General features: G+C 42.6%; 1 protein-coding gene across 1 annotated transcript in view; it reads right to left on the bottom strand.

The window, feature by feature from the left end:
- TNRC18 (trinucleotide repeat containing 18) overlaps nucleotides 1-23,168 on the bottom strand; it is a 778,682-nt gene that overhangs the window by 463,737 nt on the left and 291,777 nt on the right. The window contains exon 6 of the mRNA XM_075831538.1: nucleotides 18,686-18,885. Coding sequence (XP_075687653.1) covers nucleotides 18,686-18,885 — 200 coding nt within the window. The remainder of the gene's footprint in view (nucleotides 1-18,685; nucleotides 18,886-23,168) is intronic.

Genomic DNA, 23,168 nt, shown 5'->3' with positions numbered 1-23,168 from the left:
TCAAAAACCTAAATTGGGTGGTATAGGGGTACCGGATGTCTTTACATATTATAAAGTTAACCAATTAAATAGATGGATGGATCTTGCTAATGGCTCTACACATACTTTCTACTATGCACTAGAGAAAGAACTAATTCCACTGACTGACAAATTATTTTTATGGAATTTGAGAGACTTCTCACCACTGATGTCCTGTTCTAGTGTACTATTGAAAGGGGTCTTTAGAGTTGGGCAAGAGATTCACCACTCCCATCCGCTTCTATCTAAGAACTCACCATTGATGCCCTTAAGTCTTCTGCCTTACCTGGTCCACCCTAAACGTCCTCCACAAGCCAGTTTTTGGGATAAAATAGGGGAGGTCACCCTCTCATCCTTGATACGGAAGACCAGGTATTCACGAATCTACTGCTTAGAAAAACGGGTCTCCTGCTGAAGGGTTTCATACACATCAATGACTTTCAAACTATGTGTACTAAATATGTTGATACCTACACCTCGTCGTTTTCTCTTACTCAATTTGAAAATCGCTTGCAGAACGTGGCCCTACAGAAAAAGGCATTAGCTGCTTCATATGAGTTTCTGTTGCAATTAGATACTGATGGGCAGGTAAAATCTATGAAGGACTGGGAGAAGAGTCTGCAGGTTTCCTTTAGTGAACATGACCTTAAGACTGCGTTAAAATTAGAGAGAACTCATATAAACTATTTTCTCGTTGATACAGAACCCCTGAATGGTTGCATATGATTAACCCAGATATCCCTGCTACTTGCTGGAGATGCCAAACGGACACAGGATCCTTATTACATATCTGGTGGGACTGTCCCTTGATTCAGGCATTTTGGGTGGCGGTTATAGACCAGATTAATACAATTTGTTCCTCTTCTGTCCCAGTCTCGCCTACTGTGATTCTTTTGTGGTTGCCTGCAGACTCTTTTGTACGAAAACGTAATGACCTTCCAACTTTTTTAATTGCTGAAGCAAAACTTCTCATTCCTTTGGGATGGAAGAGTACTTCTCCTCCTACAATGGAACAATGGGAGCTCAAGGTTCAAGAAATCTTCAGAATGGAAGAGCTTGTTCATTGGGAATGGGGTACTGGGGCTAATTTTCTATGCATATGGTCTCCTTGGAGGGTTTACTTGGATAACACTAGGTCTTCTATTGGATAATATGGGTTCAATATGATTCCTTTTTGCCAAACGTCCGTTATGTAGGTGAGAGACGGCATATTGTATATATTGATTATCATACACCGAATTCTATCTTGTAGTGTGTAAGCCGCGACATATGATACACGCATCTTGTTAACATAAGAACTCTTACAGCCTCTCGAAATTAGGACTTGAGACAGGTACTTCCCTTCCCCTATCACCCCCCCCTCTCCCTCCTTCCCTCATTGGTTTGTTATGTTTTTCCTTGCATGTTTTCATTCATTCTTTTGTATGTATAACTTTAATGTTATATTTGTATGACTTTGATACCGCATTGTTATACCTCTGTTTATCAACAAAACCAGTTGTGTGGGTATGATGTTATACTCTTGATGACTTGCTACTCTTTTGTATTTTGGCTGTCTACCTCATGACTAATAAAAATAGTTTGAAAACAAAACAAAATTACTAGAAAATATAGTCAAGACATTGACAAGGTTAGAAATAATGATTTTTATTTGAAATAATAATTTTCTCCTTCAAACTTTGCTTTTGTCAAAGAATGCGCCATTTGCAGCAATTACAGCATTGCAGACCTTTGGCATTCTAGCTGTTAATTTGCTGAGGTAATCAGGAGAAATTTAACCCCATGCTTCCAGAAGCCCCTCCCACAAGTTGGATTGGCTTGATGGGCACTTCTTGCGTACCATACGGTCAAGCTGCTCCCAAAACAGCTCTATGGGGTTGAGATCTGGTGACTGCGCTGGCCACTCCATTACAGATAGAATACCAGCTGCCTGCTTCTTCCCTAAATAGTTCTTGCATAATTTGGAGGTGTCCTTTGGATCATTGTCCTGTTGTAGGATGAAATTGGCTCCAATCAAGCGCTGTCCACAGGGTATGGCATGGCGTTGCAAAATGTAGTGATAGCCTTCCTTATTCAAAATCCCTTTTACCTTGTACAAATCTCCCACTTTACCAGCACCAAAGCAACCCCAGACCATCACATTACCTCCACCTTGCTTGACAGATGGCGTCAGGCACTCTTCCAGCATCTTTTCAGTTGTTCTGCATCTCACAAATGTTCTTCTGTGTGATCCAAACACCTCAAACTTCCATTGGTCTGTCCATAACACTTTTTTCCAATCTTCCTCTGTCCAATGTCTGTGTGCTTTTGCCCATATTAATCTTTTCCTTTTATTAGCCAGTCTCAGATATGGCTTTTTCTTTGCCACTCTGCCCTGAAGGCCAGCATCCCGGAGTCACCTCTTCTTCACTGTAGACGTTGCCACTGGCGTTTTGTGGGTACTATTTAATGAAGCTGCCAGTTGAGGACCTGTGAGGCGTCTATTTCTCAAACTAGAGACTCTAATGTACTTGTCTTGTTGCTCAGTTGTGCAGCGGGGCCTCCCACTTCTCTTTCTACTCTGGTTAGAGCCTGTTTGTGCTGTCCTCTGAAGGGAGTTGTACACACCGTTGTAGGAAATCTTCAGTTTCTTGGCAATTTCTCGCATGGAATAGCCTTCATTTTTAAGAACAAGAATAGACTGTCGAGTTTCACATGAAAGCTCTCTTTTGCTAGCCATTTGGAGAGTTTAATCGAACCCACAGATGTAATTCTCCAGATTCTCAACTAGCTCAAAGGAAGGTCAGTTTTATAGCTCCTCTAAACAGCAAAACTGTTTACAGCGGTGCTAACATAATTGCACAAGGGTTTTCAAGTGTTTTCTAATCATCCATTAGCCTTCTAACACAGTTAGCAAACACAATGTACCATTAGAACACTGGAGTGATGGTTGCTGGAAATGGGCCTCTATACACCTATGTAGATATTGCATTAAAAACCAGACGTTTGCAGCTAGAATAGTCATTTAGCACATTAACAATGTATAGAGTGTATTTCTGATTAATTTAATGTTATCTTCATTGAAAAAAACGGTGCTTTTCTTTCAAAAATAAGGAAATTTCTAAGTGACCCTAAACTTTTGAACGGTAGTGTACAAGGCACTAATAATCTTCTCATCTCTGGGCTTGAGGTAGATCAGTATGGACTGTAATAAGTATAGCAGTTTAGGGAAAGCTACCTATTTCAGAAGATTGGCTCTACCAGAAAACAAGAGAGTAGGGTCAGGCATGCGTGGAGGATTCTGCACCCTCAGGTAAGAGAGTATACTTACTTCTCCCCACTGCACAATATGTACAGTAGGCTAGACGCTTTTCTGGTTAGCCACCATTTGCTTACCTGGCATCCTACTTCTGAGGTGGGCCCTATGGTTTGGTCGGATCATGCCCCAGTATTTCTGACACTTACATTTCCTAATTCGTTGCCCAATTTCCAGTCTTGGAAAATCAATGATAATTTACTGCGTGATGCAGTGTGCGTGTCGGCCCTTAAGGACTCGCCCACCGGCTTTTTTGAGGTTCATGCGCATTAATCTACTCCCTTGCCGCTCCAGTGGGAGGCGCTGAAGTGTGTAGTTAGAGGAGTCCTGATACAACATGGGGCACGATTGAAGCGGGAAAAAGGGGTAGCTATTGCGCGTCTCCTTACTCAGATACAGGATTTGGAAAATTGTCATAAGCGCGTTCCTTCCTCACAGATTTTTGCGGAACTTACTACAGCGAGAGAATCATTACTTTCTTTAATAGATCAGTCACACGCTCGGTTCAGGGATCGGATGCGGAAGCATTCTTACGAATTTGCGGACAAATGTGGCAGGTCTCTGGCACGGGTACTGCATCCCCGCCCACAAGCGTCATATATCCCTAAAATTGCATCTCCCTCGGGTGGTGAGGTTCATGACCCGGTTGGCATTACGGATTGCTTCAGACAATATTGTTCGGCCTTGTATAATCTCAAAGGCCAATTTCATAATATGCAGGCTGATGCTTTACGGGATAAAATTGACCGTTATGTTCATGATACTGCGTTGCCGTCCTTGGAGGATGGGGAGGCTTTGGGACTCGAGGAAGATTTTTTGAAATCGGAAGTGGAGCGTGCAATTGCAGACTCTCCCTTGGGCAAGAGCACAGGACCTGATGGGTTTAATAATAAATTCTATAAGACATTTAAAGATCAACTGGCTCCTTTTTTGACGAAAGTCTTTAACTCACATTACCCTTCTACCAAAGCCGGGCAAGGATCTGACTTTGTGCGCAAACTTCAGGCCCATATCGCTGATTAATGTAGATGTAAAACTTTTCGCAAAATTGCTCGCCACTCGCCTGTCGCCGTTATTGCCTGGCTTGATCATGGATGATCAGGTGGGGTTTGTACGCGGTCGGGAAGCGCGGGATAATACTAACAAGACCCTTCTCTTAACGTCATATTGCCAAACCCGTAAGATACCGATGTGTTTACTCTCGGTAGATGACGAAAAGGCTTTTGACAGGGTGCACTGGGTGTTCCTCCGCAGTGTCCTGACGCAGCTTGGCCTTGGTACCACTATGGTGGATAGGATTATGGCATTATACCATGGGCCTACAGCTCGTGTTCGAGTTAATGGTCTATTATCTGACTCATTGTCTATTACTAATGGCACAAGACAGGGGTGCCCACTCTCGCCTCTATTGTATGTTTTGGTCATGGAACACCTGGCCGTGGCACTGCAGAGCAACCCTAATGTTAATGGCGTATGTGTTGGCGCACAACATCACAAACTGGCACTATATGCCGATGATCTCCTTGTGTACATTACGACTCCCATGATTTCCTTGCCATCTTTGACGGGGGAGTTTGAGCGCTTTGGTCATTTAAGTAATTTTAAAGTCAACTACTCTAAATCGGAGGCCTTGAATATATCTCTGGATGCTCCTCTGGCTGCCCATCTCGCTCAAGTTTTCCCGTTTAAGTGGCAATCTAAATCCTTAAAATACTTGGGGGTGCAGATCCCCACACCACAGTCGGATTTGTTTGCCTTGAATTACACACCCATTCTGCAACGTACCTTGAGGGAATTGGTGGCGTACGGCGGGAACCGCATGTCGTGGTTTGGGCGTATTAATGCGGTTAAAATCGATATATTGCCCAAATTCCTATACATCTTCCAGACCGTCCCTATTTTTGTATCAGCGGGTTTCTTCCAGACCTTACATAGGGCCATAACTAAATTTGTATGGGGCTCCTCTAAGCCTCGCATTCGTTTTGCTGTCCTTAGTCGGCCGAAAGTGGAGGGGGGCGCGGGTCTGCCTGATTTTAAACACTACCATCAAGCTGCAATACTTATGAGAGTGGTGGATTGTTTCCGCTCGGAAACGGGTAAGCAATTGAGAAGGCTATGTCTTCCCTCGCATTGTCCTCTCTGCCTTGGTTGTCGGTCCTCCAGCGATCAACGTCTTCTCTGCCTTTCCTCACACGTCAGTTTCTTTTGGTTTGGGAACGGATCATTGGTACTTCGGACCTTGTTCACCGTCCGGGTCCTCTGACTCCTCTCTTTGATAACCCTTCCTTCCCTCCGGCGGTGTGTGTGGATACATTCCTCTGTTGGGAGAGAGGGGAGGGTGGATATTTGGCTGAAACCCTTACACCTGATGGTGCAATATTGTCGATGACTGCGGTCTCTGAGGCCTGCCCAGGGAGACGATCAATATGGTGGTCCTATTTTCAGTTACGTTCATATATTTCTTCCATGGGTGATTGTCTTGGGTTGCTACAGGATAAGACTCCTCTGGAACACTATTTGTCATTGGATACTGCTCCTTCTCATGTGTTGTCCTATTTACATGGGATCCTTCTGCCTAGGTATTCTTACTCTCAGTTGTCATTCACTACAGCATGGGATGAGGAAATGGGGGTTCGACATTCTGAGGAAGACTGGGGAACTTCTTTCTTTCTAGCTCACAAATTACCAACTTCTTGTTTTGCTCAGGAGAAGAATTACAAGATACTCACCAGATGGTACCGTTGTCCTGCCTTGTTGCATAGGATATTTCCTGATGTACCTGCTGATTGTTGGAGGTGTGGGGAGGCTGCTGGAACTATGTTGCACATTTGGTGGGACTGTCCCAAGATTCGTCCCTTCTGGGAATTTTTTTTTATCTGGGTGACAAGCTTTTTAGCACTGAGGTTCCGACCTCGGCTTCTATTGGACTATTTTCCATGGTTCCTGGATCACTCCCACACCTCAAAAAGGGTGTCTTTAGGCATTTTCTGACCGCAGCGAGAACGGTAATCCCTCGACACTGGAAGTCTAGTACGGTGCCTTCTTTGCAGGAATGGGTAACGGAGTTGAACGGGATTATGAGGATGGAGGAGTTGATGTCCGTTGATCGGGGCAAATCTGCACTCTTTGTCCAACCTTGAGCAGCATGGTCTGGATTCCGGGGTGGTGCTAATCTGCCTCTCTGGTTGGATGGCCTCTTCTGAACTGCTTATATAGCTAAACTTGGTGTGTGTTGACCGTCTGTGTTTCCCTTTGTTGTCTTGTGTCTGTGTGAATTTACGTTTAAATATGCACTTATACGTGCCAATTCCTACCTAATTGTGGGGACTGGCTTCCCTGAATATTGCACTACTTCTGCTGTGAACATGGTACTGTTTCTTGCCACTGAATTTTATATTGATGCTAAACCTTGCCGGTTGGGAGGCAACCTCCTACTGATGTTCATATGTTTTTGTAATATTTCTACGATGTGAAGTTAATATATTGCATTGCGTGCAAAATCTTTTGCAAATTCGTGAAACGTTGTATATGCTATGTTATATTTTCAAAATAAAAATCTTTGATAAAGAAAAAAAAGAAAGTAATGGGCAAATGTTTGCCGATGTATTGGAGACGTTTTTTCAGACGTAATTCGAGGCGTAAAACGCCTCCATTACGTCTGAAAATAGGTTGTGTGAACCCAGCCTTACACTCCTTGCCGCTCTGTAGCAGCATTAAGCTCCGTGACATAGCTGTCTCAAGACAACTGACATTGGGGAGCTCTGCCCAGAGACTAATCAGTGTGGTCTCTGGGCATGTGATCATTGTGAAAACCTGTCACAATGATCGCAATACTTTTCCCCTCCGCATCCTGCTTGGCTATAAGGAGCTCCGTGACAAAGCTGTCTCTAGACAGCTGACATCACGGAGCTCTGCCCTGAGTACAATCAGCATGGTCTCTGGGCAGATGATCACATCCCCCCCTCGGTGCCCCCCACCCTCGCCCCACTACTTTGTCTAAAATAAAATAAAATCCTAGCCCTGACTTTTAACATGGGAATCACAAAAAAATCTGAATTGAGGTCATACTGGTCTACAAACCCAATTCAACATGTATGTCTGTATGGTGTATGTCTGTATGTGAGAAATGATATGAAGGCGAGTGTGAAAGAGACAATAGTGGGTGAATACTGTGAGGAGGTTGAAACCTTGTGGGTGGAACTAGAAAGGGAGGTAAACACTGAAAAAATTACTTTTGGTGTAATCTATAGACCCCCCAATATAACTGAGGAGATGGAAGTTCAGCTATATAAACAGATGGAGCGGGCTGCACAGGCGGGTACAGTAGTGATAATGGGAGATTTTAATTTCCGGGATATTAATTGGTGTCATGGTTCAGCTTCAACTGCAAAGGGGAGATATTTCCTCAACCTGTTGCAGGAAAATTTTATGGGCTAGTTTGTGGTAGACCCGACTAGAGGTGAAGCTCTGTTGGATCTGGTCATTTCTAATAATGCAGATCTTGTTGGGAATGTCAATGTTCGTGAAAACCTCGGTAACAGTGATCATAATATAGTTACATTTTACCTATACTGTAAAAAACAAACGCAGGCTGGGAGGGCAAAAACATTTAATTTTAAGAAAGCCAAATTCCCCAGGATGAGGGCGGCAATTCAGGATATGGACTGGGAAGAACTAATGTCAAATAATGGAACAAATGATAAATGGGAGATTTTCAAATCTACTTTGAGTTATTATAGTGCAAAATTTATTCCTATAGGTAACAAGTATAAACGACTCAAATTAAACCCCACATGGCTTACACCTTCTGTGAAAGGGGCAATACACGACAAAAAAAGGGCATTTAAAAAATACAAATCTGAGGGTACAGCTGTAGCCTTTGTAAAATATAAAGAGCTTAATAAAATCTGTAAAAATTTAATAAAATTAGCAAAAATACAAAATGAAAGGCAGGTGGCCAAGGATAGTAAAACAAATCCCAAAAATTCTTCAAGTATATAAATGCTAAAAAGCCAAGGTCTGAACATGTAGGACCCCTAGATAGTGGTATTGGGGAGTTGATCACAGGGGATCAAGAGAAGGCAGAGTTACTAAATGGGTTCTTTAGCTCTGTATATACAACAGAAGAAAGAGTAGCTGATGTAGCCGGTGCCAGTGCTGTTAATATATCAGTTGATATACTGAATTGGATGAATGTAGATATGGTCCAAGCTAAATTAAATAAAATAAATGTGCACAAGGCCCCGGGACCAGATGGGTTACACCCTAGAATTCTTAAAGAGCTTAGTTCAGTTATTTCTGTCCACCTTTTCATAATATTCAGAGAATCTCTAGTGACTGGTATAGTGCCAAGGGACTGGCGCAGCGCAAATGTGGTGCCTATTTTCAAAAAGGGCTCTAGGTCTTCCCCGGGTAATTATAGACCAGTAAGCTTAACATCCATCGTGGGGAAAATGTTTGAGGGGCTATTGAGGGACTATATGCAGGATTATGTGACAATAAATAGCATTATAAGTGACAGCCAGCACGGTTTTACTAAGGACAGAAGTTGTCAAACTAACCTAATCTGTTTTTATGAAGAGGTGAGCAGAAGTCTAGACAGAGGGGCCGCTGTGGATTTAGTGTTTTTGGACTTTGCAAAGGCATTTGACACTGTCCCCCATAGACGCCTAATGGGTAAATTAAGGACTATAGGTTTAGAAAATATAGTTTGTAATTGGATTGAGAATTGGCTCAAGGACCGTATCCAGAGAGTTGTGGTCAATGATTCCTACTCTGAATGGTCCCCGGTAATAAGTGGTGTACCCCAGGGTTCAGTGCTGGGACCAGTATTATTCAACTTATTTATTAATGATATAGAGGATGGGATTAATAGCACTATTTCTATTTTTGCAGATGACACCAAGCTATGTAATATAGTTCAGTCTATGGAAGATGTTCATGAATTGCAGGCAGATTTAAACAAACTAAGTGTTTGGGCGTCCACTTGGCAAATGAAGTTTAATGTAGATAAATGTAAAGTTATGCATCTGGGTACCAACAACCTGCATGCATCATATGTCCTAGGGGGAGCTACACTGGCGGATTAACTTATTGAGAAGGATCTGGGTGTACTTGTAAATCATAAACTCAATAACAGCATGCAGTGTCAATCAGCTGCTTCAAAGGCCAGCAGAATATTGTCGTGTATTAAAAGAGGCATGGACTCACGGGACAGGGATGTAATATTGCCACTTTACAAAGCATTAGTGAGGCCTCATCTAGAATATGCAGTTCAGTTCTGGGCTCCAGTTCATAGAAAGGATGCCCTGGAGTTGGAAAAAATACAAAGAAGAGCAACGAAGCTAATTAGGGGCATGGAGAATTTAAGTTATGAGGAAAGATTTAAAGAATTAACCCTATTTAGCCTTGAAAAAAGGCGACTAAGGGGGGACATGATTAACTTATATAAATATATTAATGGCACATACAAAAAATATGGTGAAATCCTGTTCCTTGTAAAACCCCCTCAAAAAACAAGGGGGCACTCCCTCCTTCTGGAGAAAAAAAGGTTCAAGCTGCAGAGGCGACAAGCCTTCTTTACCGTGAGAACTGTGAATCTATGGAATAGCATACCACAGGAGCTGGTCACAGCAGGGACAGTAGATGGCTTTAAAAAAGGGTTAGATAATTTCCTAGAACAAAAAAATATTAGCTCCTATGTGTAGAAATTTTTCCTTCCCTTTTCCCGTCCCTTGGTTGAACTTGATGGACATGTGTCTTTTTTCAGCCGTACTAACTATGTAACATATGCCCATATTTTCCACTGTGATGGCTTGGTCATGCTATGAAGTTTTAATGAGGTTCATACATTTTAGCGATAACACCCTGGGTCCCACACAAGAAGGAAGAAGTCGAGATAGACTATATGAATTGAGGCCTCTCATTACCCACTTCTCCAAAATGTTTCCGGAAATATACTCACCTGAAAAGCACATAGCAGTTGACGAATCCTTGATTCATTTCACATGCTGTCTCGCTTTCAAGCAGTACATCCCGAGCAAGATATGGAGTAAAGCTCTATAAACTGTGTGAAAGGGGCACTGGCTACACTTATGCCTTCCGTGTCTATGAGGGAAAAGACAGTCATCTGGGTCCCCCTGCTTGCCCATCCTACATGGGTATCAATGGGAAGATTGTGTGGGATCTAATAAGCCCACTTCTACATCAGGGCTACCATTTATACGTAGACAATTATTATACAAGTATCCCACTTTTGAAGCATCTATATGTGGAGCGCACAGTGTGTTGTGGAACAGTAAGATCTAATAGGAAAGGCTTCCCAGAGTCTTTTGTTAACACAAGACTAAAACGGGGAGAGTCTTCATGTCTGCGGAGCTCAGAACTGCTGGCAGTTATATACAGGGACAAGCGAAACGTCTTTCTGCTCAAAAACATTCACTCTGATTCAACAGTCCCAGTGACAGCGGGCCCCAGAAGCATGGTTGTACAGAAACCTGAGTGTGTAGTAGAATATAATAAATACATGGGGGCAGTTGATTTTAATGACCAGATGCTCAGGCCATATTTGGCCTTGTGGAAATCAAAGCACTGGCATAAAAAAAAAAGTGTTCCTGTACCTTATACAATTAGCATTGTACAATGCCTTTGTTATTTTTAAAAAATCTGGAAACTAGGCCCCTTTTCTGAAGTTCCAGGAGGAAATCATAATAGCTCTTCTTTTTCCTTCCACTATCACCTGTGTGAGCATTCAGTCAGAGTCCGTCAGCAGTCTGCAGGAGAGACACTTTCCTGACATCCTCCCATTAGGAAAGACTCCAGATACTACTGCCCACAGTGCCCATCAAAGTCTGTGTAATAGACTGTTTCTGGACATACCACACAGCTGTTAAATTTTAAATAAAACTTGTTTTTTCTGGTAAACGTGTAACTTTTTAATATGTGGTTCATAAATTATTAATTATTAACGTTAGCATGTCCCAAAGAAATATAATTCGTTTTAACAAATGTAGTGTATGTTGATTTTTTTCGTTTTTGGGGGTGATCACAGTGTTTTGGCTCTTCACAACATCTGTAATCGTCGCATGGTGTCAGCAAACCAGCTTTGGAAAATTTGCTCTCCAAAAGCCACTTCGCGCATCATTTATTGTAAGCTCCGCCTTTCGCCCAGTGTATGAAATGCACACATATTTGGTATCGCTGAAGTTGGCAGAAGTTGCCAAATATGTATTCAGGTGTGTTTACTAAGTGGCATGCACCAGATGTCAAAATAGGTCACCTGAATGTGCATATTTTGGCAAAAAAAATAATTGTACATTTTTTCCATCAAAGTCTAAAGGGCTAAAATCTTTTATATGTCATTAAATGAATACCTTGTGGGGTCTAATAGCCTAAAAAGAGTCATTTTGGGGGTGTTAACAGTGTTTTGCCTCTTCACAACATCTGTAATGGACGTATGGTGTGAGCAAACCAGATTTGGAAAATTTGCTCTCCAAAGCCATTTTGCGCACTATTCATAGTAAGCTCTACCTTGCGTGCAGCGTATAAGAAATGCACACATATTTGGTATCGCTGAAGTCGGCAGAAGTTACTAAATATGTACCAGATGTCAAAAACCATCACTTAAAAATCACATATTCACATTTTTTTTAATATTTTTTTCTCTTTCTTCCTTTTACATTTTTTAAAAAGTAAAATATATCACTTAGTTTTTTTACACAATATTGAAGCCCAACATGTTCTAAGAAAAACAAGACCAAATACATGTAGGTTGGAAGAGTAATAGAAGAACAATTTGCTTTTAAATCGGCACAAGGCTAAAACTTGAAAATGGGCCTGGTCAGGAAGTGGTTAAGGTGCGCATTTATTCCCTGTATATCTTATGGCCTGAGGTAGACACTGGTTCAGTGTTGAAGCGCGTAGCTAATATAATATTACAATAAAGCTGTCATATTCATTGTCATCCTAGATTCTTCATTATTGATAGCAGCACTATTTATGGTTCAGTTTTTTCGATATTATTCACTCAACCTTACGGTTTCCTGGGTGATAACCGGATTGGATCTAGCTGTAGCATCATTACAATATCACTTCTTTCTCAACAGTGTTGTGCCTGTAATTGCACAACTACACTAGGTCTAATCACTCTAACTCCTACACTTTGCATCACTTTTCTTTGGTGACCTGTTTTTGTTCTTTCTTCAAATGCTGCACGGTGTTGTTTCCCTTCTGAGTCTTGCCGTTGTGCCCAGGCAGCAGATAAGGTCCATATGTGGGGTATTGCTGTACCCGGGAGAAATTAGTTAATAAATTGTGTTTTGCCTTTTCTCTTTTGTTGCTTGTAAAAAGGAAATATTTTCAGGCAAAACTACATATTTTTAGAAAAATAATAATTTTGTTTTCTTGGCCCAACTCTAATAAATTCTGTGAAAAAACTGTAGAGTCCAAATGCTCACTACACCTCTAGATTAATTCTTTGAGGGGTGTAATTTCCAAAATGGGGTCACTTCTCAGGGGTCTCTACTATACTGGTACCTCAGAGGCTCTTTAAACATGATACGGCACGCGAAAACCATTCCAACAAAATCTTCGCTCCAAAAGCTAAATGGCGGTCCTTTTCTTTTGAGTCTTGCCATGTGTCGAAACAGCAGTTTAGAACCACATACAGTGTACTGCCATACTCAAGAGAAATTGCATAACAAAATTAGGTCTTTTATTTTCTTTCAAAAAGAAAAATGCATACTCAAAACTACATTTTATTGCAAAAACTCCCATTTTAGTAATTGGAATTGAATGGATCACGGGTCGAGCATGCGCCCGCCGCTTCTTTCAATTTCTTTGGGACTGATGGAAACAGTCGAGCGCTGTACTCATCTGTTTCCCTCATTCCCATAGACTCTTCATGAAGCGGCCGTGCACATGTTTGACCGCCACTCCATTAGATGTCCTCCTCACGGCGCTCAAGCAGTAATGAGGAATGGGGGGGTTTGGGACCCCCGTTCTTGTTATTGGTGGGGTCCCAGCGGTGGGGCCTGCAGCGATCAGACAATTATCACCTATCTTGTGGATAGGTGATGATTGTCAATTTTGTTACAACCCATTTAAATTAGACTGAATCTTGCATTTTAACATTAATCTGCAGAGTAAGATAATGGAAAACATTAGTTCTTTTGGTTAGAAGTTGTTTTATCCAGCCTAAGCAGGCAGGAAAGGCATATGAAGCTTGATTAGGAGAAAATAGCCCTCTTGGGGTTCTACTACGACATGTGGAGGGTGTTAGCTGGCGTCTTACATAACACCCCTGAAGGTCTCTGTTGACATAGTGCTTATCACCCAATATTTCTGGTGGTTTGAGATGGTGAACGGGTAAATAGAAGTGGTCTAGGGCAGGATAGTGTAACTATAGTTTAATGTTGGGGCGTGGCTAGCGGGCAAGATGGTCGGACGCGCCTGAGCTGCTCTCCAGGGGACCGCTGCTTATCCTGCCATAATCCTGAGCTGACAGCATGCTCTGGTGGTACTGAGTGACCGGAACAGGACCACTATACCCCTGACTATCCCCGGGCCGACTTTGAAGCGTCTACCCGCTTCCAGCACCGAGCACTCACCGAGTGAAGTACGGACCGCATGCAGCTGCGGCCTAGCTGTCCCCACTGAGCGCTACCTCCAACAGGGAAATCCTGCACCGCACTGCTCACATCCTGTCTGCTCTGCCTGAGGCCTTGAACCGACACATCACAGCAGGAGCTGTTGTTAAAACAGGTACCGGACACTCACCCTTCAGGGACTGGGCTATTATTGAGTGCATGACATTACACATCGCGACAGGATTGTGAAAACAGAGGTGGGGAGCAGAGGGGTGAAAGAGGAGGCCGAAATCCTGAGAAATGCTGTGGTATTGACAAGCACTAACCTACTTTAACCCAGTGATCCTCAGTAATAGCAACAGGAGGAATAACCAGGAAAGTCAATTAAGTCCTGGATCCATTGTCATGTGGGCCTTCCTAAAATTAGCAAGGAGTATTCGATAGGCCTGAATAGCCTGTCTCATCCTCAGCTGCGCAGATCCTCTGCACTTTGGAGCTTCATTCGTTACCCTGCTACTCTACAAGATCACCTTGATAATTTATCGCTAGCTGCTTACTTCTTAAATAAACAACATGCACATATCTAAACTTCAACCCGCTATGGATAAGTTGAAAGAATATGCTCACCGCAAGCGAATTTGTACGTAATCCAAGCGGTTATTACTTTTGCACATCAATTCCCGACCTCCTTTATCCTATGTATGGGGGATTTCAACCAGGTTATGCACTTATCTCTAGATAGATTTGGAGCTTCCTCATCCCCACTCACCTCTAATCCTACTCCTTTATGTCGGCTGATGGATAGTGTGGGGTGGATCGACCACTGGAGGACTCACCATCAGGGAGAGGTGGAGTACACTTGTCATTCGACAGGACGACACACATTATCTAGGATAGATTATTGTTTTGGTTCCCCTAATGTATCTATTTACGTCTCTCAGATTGCACATGATGTTAGGGGTATATCTGACCATAGCCCAATATTACTCCATTTGACATTTCCAGACAGATATATACTGACCAACTGGAAGTTTCATCCCTTCTGGTTAAAACTAATTGATTCGTCGGATCGCATACCAGATCAGATTGATCAATTTTTACAAATCAATGATTCGTCACTAACACATACATTACGCTGGGATTCATTCAAGGCGTACTTTAGAGGTTGTTTGAGATCGTCCATATCATATATTAAGAAAACCTCAGCTCGGGTGGAGAGGGAGTTAGAGGAACAGATCTTGGCAGCTGAAACTCAATATGTTTCAGACCCCACTGATACTCACAAAATGGCCTGGTTAAGTCTGACTCAATTATATAAAAGACAGCTTCATCTTAAATCTAAGCGCAAACTATTCTTTACCAAACAATATTATTTCGAAATGGGGAACCAATCTAGTCAATTACTGGCCCATCTTGTTAGACAAGCTAATGGGACTAACTCAGTGTTAGGAATTCGAGACTCCGGCGGATCAATTATTACGGAAGCGGAACGCATTACATCTCGATTTAAAGAATTCTATACTGAGTTGTATAGTTCCTCCACCTCTCATTCTAAGGCCGATAGTTTAGAATACCTAAATGATCTCACATTTCCAACTCTGTCACCTGAACAGCAATCTATGTTAGACGCCCCCTTTACACTCGAAGAAATACAAGAGGCCATCAGTGATATGGCTATCAACAAATCCCCTGGACCTGATGGCCTTCCAATTGAGATCTACAATAGATACATGGATAAAATAGCCCCATTTTTTACTAGAAACCCTTAGCCAGGCGTCCCAACTACACGCTCTCCCTTCTACGTTCTATGACGCTACTATTATAGTTCTTTTAAAACCAGGTAAAAACCCTCTGGATGTGGACCTGTATCGTTAGTCAATGTAGACTATAAAATACTGACAAAATTATTAGCTAAAAGACTGAATGGTGTTATCCTTTCCATCATACATGCAGATCAGACTGGATTTATGCCAGGGAAATCTACTAGCATTAATATTAGGAAGGTACAGGCCATTACACAATTGGGTGGGGCACATGATATGCAGTGGGCAATTGCCTCTTTGGATACCATGAAGGCTTTTGACTCGGTGGAATGGCCGTTTCTATGGGCCTGTCTGGAACGCTTTGGCTTCGGTCCTCAATTTCGTCAATGGGTTGAGTTAATATATAAATCCCCTAAGGCTAATGTGGTGGTCAATAACGTCCCTTCTCTTCCCTTCTCCCTTTTTAGAGGTACCCGACAGGGATGTCCCCTATCACCAGCTCTGTTTGCTATTGCCATAGAGGCACTGGCGATTAGGCTTCGAGCCTCCCCGGATCTTACTGGTATAAGCTGGAAGGGTAGAACTTCTGTGGTAGGCCTATACGCAGACGATATGGTCCTTTTTCTAGATAACCCAAACTACTCGTTCCATGTGGCAGCAAAGCTACTTGACAAATTTTCACAGTATTCAGGACTGAAGGTTAACTGGCAGAAGTCGGCCATTTTATATACAGCTAGACACCCAACTCCAGACCCGTCTATGTCACAATATGGCCTTGAAACAGTCTCTAGTTTTAAATATTTAGGCATAACTATAGTACAGGATCATAACGAGACCCGAGATACGTCATTAACCCCATTGTTAAATAAGGTTGGTGAAAAATTTAAGACATGGTCTAAACTACCGTTATCTGTGGCAGGTCGTATTAACTTAGTCAAGATGGTGATTCAGCCTCGATGTAACTATACATTGCAACATATGCCTGTTGTAGTCCCCATATCGTTCTTTAAATCCCTTAACACCTTAATCATACAATTCATATGGGGCTCCTCCAGGTCTAAACTCAATTTGGCCACATTACAACGCCCAAAAAGTGAAGGGGGAATGGCCTTGACGGATTTTTACTTGTACTACCTGGCTGGTCAACTTCGCAATATCCGGGATTGGATGCGTGATTCACCTCTGTCTGACACAGATTATTACCTAGCTTCCCTGGTTATGGGACATAGCCTGATCAGTTTCCTGGAATACCCTAAGTTTACTCCCCATACTGAACTACTTCCTTTGCATGGAACTGGCGGTTCGGCGTGCATCCAAAAAATTACTCACTTACACGGATACGGTTCCAGAGATTCCTCTGTGGCATAATCCTACATTACCACATATTCAATTATTGGACGATATACGGGGGTGGCAAGATATGGGCATTGCTTGTTTGGGAGATATGTATGATAATGGTTTGATACTTACATTTCTACAGGTCAAGGAAACGCATCAAACTCCTGACTTGCAATGGTTTAAATATCTGCAATTACGCCATGCCATACAGACTCAATTCCCACCTCATTCCTCACTCATATCAGCATACCCTCTTATTGGCATACTAAAATCACAGGGTCCTAAGGGTCTTATTTCGGCTCTATATACCCATCTGATTCTAGCTAAAATCAATTCTGCCCCACTTCCGGTTCTGACTAAATGGAAATCGCAAATACCAGACCTTTCTTCGGAAGATCTGACTAACATCTTACACTCACACTTAACAGTATCCCCGGCTATAAATAATAAACTTATTCAGTTATATATCATAGACCAAGCTTATCTCACCCCGGTTAGATTACACCGTATGGGCAGACTACCCACTTCAGCATGCCACAGATGTGGGCAACTAGAAGCAGATTTTTGGCACCTAATGTGGGAATGTTCATTCATATCGATATTTTGGACAAAGGTTTATGACGTTATTACTCCATTATTGCCTAGCCCTCTATTGTTCTCCCCGAAAATAGCTTTACTGGGACTCATAGACGAAGAACACTGGACACATCACACTGGTATTTTTATAAAATAAATTTTATTTCTAGCTAGGAAGACAATAGCTATACATTGGATGGCAGACACAGCTCCATCAATAGCCTCGTGGAAATCGCTGGTTGATACTGTAGTTACTTACGAACAACTGGTATATTCCCACAGGGGTTGTCCAGACAAATTTCAGGGAGTATGGGGTCAGTGGTTGGATGTAAGGGCCGTTAGCCCTCATATCATGGCGAGATAAATCAACTTCCATACTCCCAAGTAAGATATGAGATATTGATAATGTCCATGATGTTATAATGCGACATAGGCGACTTGTTGTTTTGTTCTATTTGGTTAACGTTTTCGGTTAATGCATACAAAATAAATTAATAACACTCCTGCATTTCCTTATGTGGTCGGCAATTGGAAGTTCTGTTAACATACTACATGTGAATATATGTCAATGTTGATATCTAAGCTGTATATGCAATGTCATTGCTGATACTGTCATGTATTATCCAATTGCTGAAATACCTTGTATGTGATATTTTGAATAAACGAATTTAAAAAAAAACTATAGTTTAATGTTATTTAATCTCAGTATGTCCAAAATTCTTAATAGGGCCTTTTCTTCTGTTGCAGAGCTCAATATCCCATGTTTACTTTCACACAACCATTGGGTTACATGATAAAATTCTGCCGGTCGTAAGGACCCACGGGCACTTCATGTGCCACCTTATTGTGCATGTGAAGTACCCAATTATCTGCAATATAGCATTAAAAGGAGGATGTCACATTTTCTACTCACATGAATGTACAGAATGGGCCCATTTAAAGCCCTGGCTGCATTATTATAAATCTGTACAACACGGATTTGTAATATGGCAGTGTGCATGAGGCCTCTGAGGTAGAGAAGCATTAACAATAAATTAAAATGCAAACAGAATGACTGGTGTAAGATGACAAATAATATATTAACCCTCAAAAATATAATTTTAACTTACCATATGGGTGATCAGCATGCCACATACAAGGCATAATTCCACTAGATAACCAGGGATGAGCAGCTAAATGTGAGGTGGAGTCTGGTGCCCAAGGTTCGAACAGTGAGGTCCCTCCTGTTACCATGAGGTTAGGGCTCAATCCAATGGCAGCACATCCTGCCGGATGCATCTGCGAAATATCATTAAGATCTTTGTTTTCTCTGAAACACAACAAATACGGTATCCATGATATAAGTGTATATATATTTAAATGCAGTATACGTGTAACCAATAAACCTAAATATAAAAAATGTGTTGCTAGAATATTAATATATGTAAGAAGACATTTAAAAAGGTGTAATAATTATTGTCAGGGTAAAAACACCTGTGTAGTATAGTACTATAAACAAATAAAATGCAAGAGATGTACTAAATAATTAGATATTAGATTTCTATCTAAAATTACAGGAAAATATTTTTGTAATTTTTACAAAACACTATACAGCAGAATTCAATAATAAATAAACGGAGACCAAGCTGATAATGAAAAGGAAAAAAAAAAAAATTTAAAATGGTTCTCAGAATAAAGCAACACTATAAAATTGTCCAGCTATTAAGGAGTGATCAAAATTTAAAAACCCCTTCCCGCCTCGTGCTGTAATGGTATGTCACAGTGTGGGGCATGGCTTGACGGCAGGACCGGACGGATGCATCCCTAGAGAGCTCTGCTCCATCGAGCTCTATCTGGGGCCTTCTATCCCCATCTGCCACCAATATTGGTCCCTGGTGCCTCTCCTGCTGCCCTCCATCACGTCGGGCTTGAGTTGGCACCAGTCCCAAGCATTTTGGCCGCATTTTCGGGATGCGGCCTACTACCAGGCCTGAAGTTGGGGCCTAAATTTTGAACGGCCGCCGGGTGCTTCCGGGCCGCATAGCGCTCCGGTGTCTCGGTGGATTGAAGGGCTGCTGGCCCTATCGTCAGTAGCTGGGGTCCCCCTGTACCCTGGATTCAACGTGGAACAGCTTGTATTATATAAATAAGACATTTTAAAGTTGCAGCCGCCATCTTGGATTTCGGCCTCAGCAGGGTTATACCACTCTGCCTGCTCACAGCCATCTTGAAAACTCAGGACCACGCTGCAGTACTACTGGGGTGAGTGCAATCTCCCCTGTGCCCGACTAGACAGCTGTCATAAGACCACACTGTCTTGATAGACTTGCGCTATATAGCATCCCATTTAAAGCGTCCCTCAATACTGGCCTGTCCGGGCGCTGGATGTCCAGTGATGCGTTGTTTTCCTGCAGCCTCTGGGCCACTGTGTGCAGTGATTTGGGGGCTCATATCCATCTATAGCACGACCGTGCAACATCCTACCTGATAGACCTCTTTGCTTATTGTTTGACACGCTCGGTGGCTTTGTCTGAACATTTGCCGCCTAAGCTAATTTCCGGACTGTTACCCTGTTGCCAAGACTACACGCCAACCCGGTTTGTGGGTCACCTGCAAACACCTGATGCATTCAATTTCTCTACCTGACTCCCAAGCTTTACTAATGGCCCCCGTGGGTCCCTAAATTGTTTGTACTTCTCTGTAATGTAACACATTGACATCACCGGGGTGCCTAATCCCCCTCAGAGCCATACTTCATTGTGGTGTCCCATATTCTTCATTTACAGCAACCTCAAATCCAGCCATGGCGCCTCCAAAATCGCAAACTAAATCGCCTGGCAAACTAGACCAATACCGCAAAGCGGACTCCATGACAGCTTTAACCTCTGCTGTGCAGCCTATTGATCCGTTTCTGGTGGATTCAAACCAGCCTGCCTCTACCGCATCTGACTCTAATCCGGAGACATTGAAAGTTCTGGCAGCTATACATACGTGCCAGTCCACCCTAACCAAACATATTGAGGAGATCAAAGTAGATATTTCCCTCTTACGCCAAGACGCGCAACATACTAGAGAAAGCGTGACGGTGGTTGAAAACAGAGTCAGTACGCTGGAGGATCAAGCCCCTCCACTTACTCGACATCTTGGAAACATAGAACAAGGCCTCACAAGATTACATCAGAATCTGGATGTTCAAGAGAACAGATTGTGGTGCTGTAACCTTCAATTTATCGGCTTGTCGGAAGGTACGGAAGGCTCCTCTCCTGAGTCTTTTCTAGAAAATGTGCTCATTACCATCTTCGGCAGAGAAAAATTCTCGGTTATGTTTGCAGTGGAAAGGGTGCACCGTATCCTGTCCAAACACCCACCACCAGGGGCCCCACCGCGCACATTCATTGCTAAACTCCTCAATTACCGAGACAAGGACACTATCCTCAAACTTAGAGAAAAAGGATCAATCCCTCAGGACAACACGCAAATTTCAGTTTATCCCAATTTCTCCATTGAAGTCCAGAGAAAGAGAGCTCTGTTCCTTACTGCTAAGAACAAGCTTAGGGAACTTGATCTCAATTAAGCTATGATGTACCCTGCACGGCTAAAAGTATTGGCAGATCCCATTTCTTCACCACGCCCCAGGAGGTTCTGGACTGCCTGGAGACTCGTTCTCGTGGTCAAGCTGGTTCTCCTCGACAGAGGGGATGATTGATTTTGGACACATGTGGCTGTATATTTCCACCACCTTGCAGTTTCAAGTATACGGTACATTTATAGTTTCTGTCATTTTATGTTGAAACTGCGATATGCTGGTTCGTTGTATGGACACCTTCATTTTATCCATTCAGTATCCTTTTTCTGATAGGGGGTATCACCCTTGCATCCCTGTTTCAAAATGCATAATCTTAGCATAAAGTTTGTACTGCTGTTGTTACGACTCTTTTGTGGGATCCAAAACTTCATGCCTGTGAGAATGATAGTAGCGTGGGGGGAGGGGATTCGTTTTTTCCTGTTGTTTTACAAGTTTGTTCCAACAATGCATACCATGCTTCTCTTTAGCCCACAGGTACCTTCAGTTACTTATTTACTGGTCCGTCTGGAGGGTTGAAATTGTATTTGCTTTTTTATTCTTCATCATGCCTACCGACCTAGTGTCTTTTTTAACATGGAATTTGAGATGTCTTAATGATCGAATTAAGAGAGCCCTTGTATTTCGTTATTTGCAAAAACATGACTGATATAATATGCCTTCAGGAGACCCACATGACAGGGGAAAGGCTCTGTCTTCAAAATAGACCATAGATTGGGTGGTCATATCACTCCACATTCACTAATTTAGCCAGGGGTGTAACAGTATTAATTAAATGCTCTATCCAATTTAATCTGCTGGAGGTAATGGTCGACCCCGGTGGTAAATTTGTTCTTATACACTGTTTACTATCATACACCATTTCTCCTTATAGGGGTTTATATTCCTCCTCCCTTTTCCCTTGCCACTATTAACATTGTTTTATAATTTTTATATCTAGTCACCCATCTGTACCGAGTATTTGGCTGGGAGACTTTAACTCTACATGGAACGGGCATTTGGTCGGTTCCTCCGCTCGGGCCAAAATTCTAATTCTCCAGCTCCATCCTCCCCTCTTAGAATTTAATATTACAGATGCGTGGAGAACTAGAAACCCCCACACCCGACAATATTCTTGCTTCACACCGCAATTTGAGGCTCTCTCGCGTATTGACCTAATGCTGGTGCACACATCCCTACTTACAGCTGTAGACTCTGCAGAGTACCTCTCCAGGCCTGTTTCAAATCACTTAGCGGGCCGTTTGCGTATCAAACTTCCAAACATACCCCTTAAAACCCACTGGCTATTGAACCCCTTCTGGCTGAATATACTTCCCCCATCCCGATTATTTTCAAACTAATGGCATCAGATTTTTCAGGACAATAACGGTAGTGCGTATCCTCTGGTTGTGTGGGATTCATTCAAGGCTTATGCACGTGGGGTACTTTCTGTTACGATTAATGATTTGAAAAGGGGTCTGGCGCACAGCGAACTTAAATTAGTAAATGACGCTCTGTCAGCTGAGCTCCAGTTTATCAAGTCCATAAGTCAGAATGGCTCTGCAAGGCTCGTTTGTACCACACCTCTTTAAATAGTAGTTCTCAGAATAAGGGCAAATACAGACGGACGTTGCGTTTTTGCGCGCGCAAACAACGCAGCGTTTTGCGCGCGCAAAAACCATTTGACAGCTGCGTGTGTCATCCGTGTATGATGCACGGCTGCGTGATTTTCGCGCAGCCGCCATCATAGAGATGAGGCTAGTCGACGCCCGTCACTGTCCAAGGTGCTGAAAGAGCTAACTGATCGGCAGTAACTCTTTTAGCACCCTCGACAGTGAATGCCGAACACAATATACAGCAACCTGTTAAAAAAAAATTAAAAGTTCGTACTTACCGAGAACTTCCCGGCCGTTGCCTTGGTGACGCGTCCTTGGTGACGTGCCTCTCTTGACATCGGGCCCCACCTCCCTGGATGACGCGGCAGTCCATGTGACCGCTGCAGCCTGTGCTTGGCCTGTGATTGGCTGGAGCTGTCACTTGGACTGAATTGT

This window comes from Rhinoderma darwinii, chromosome 6 (genome assembly GCF_050947455.1).
Source record: "Rhinoderma darwinii isolate aRhiDar2 chromosome 6, aRhiDar2.hap1, whole genome shotgun sequence".
NCBI classification, from domain to species: Eukaryota; Metazoa; Chordata; class Amphibia; order Anura; family Rhinodermatidae; genus Rhinoderma; species Rhinoderma darwinii.
This window is presented reverse-complemented; position numbering and strand designations above follow the sequence as displayed.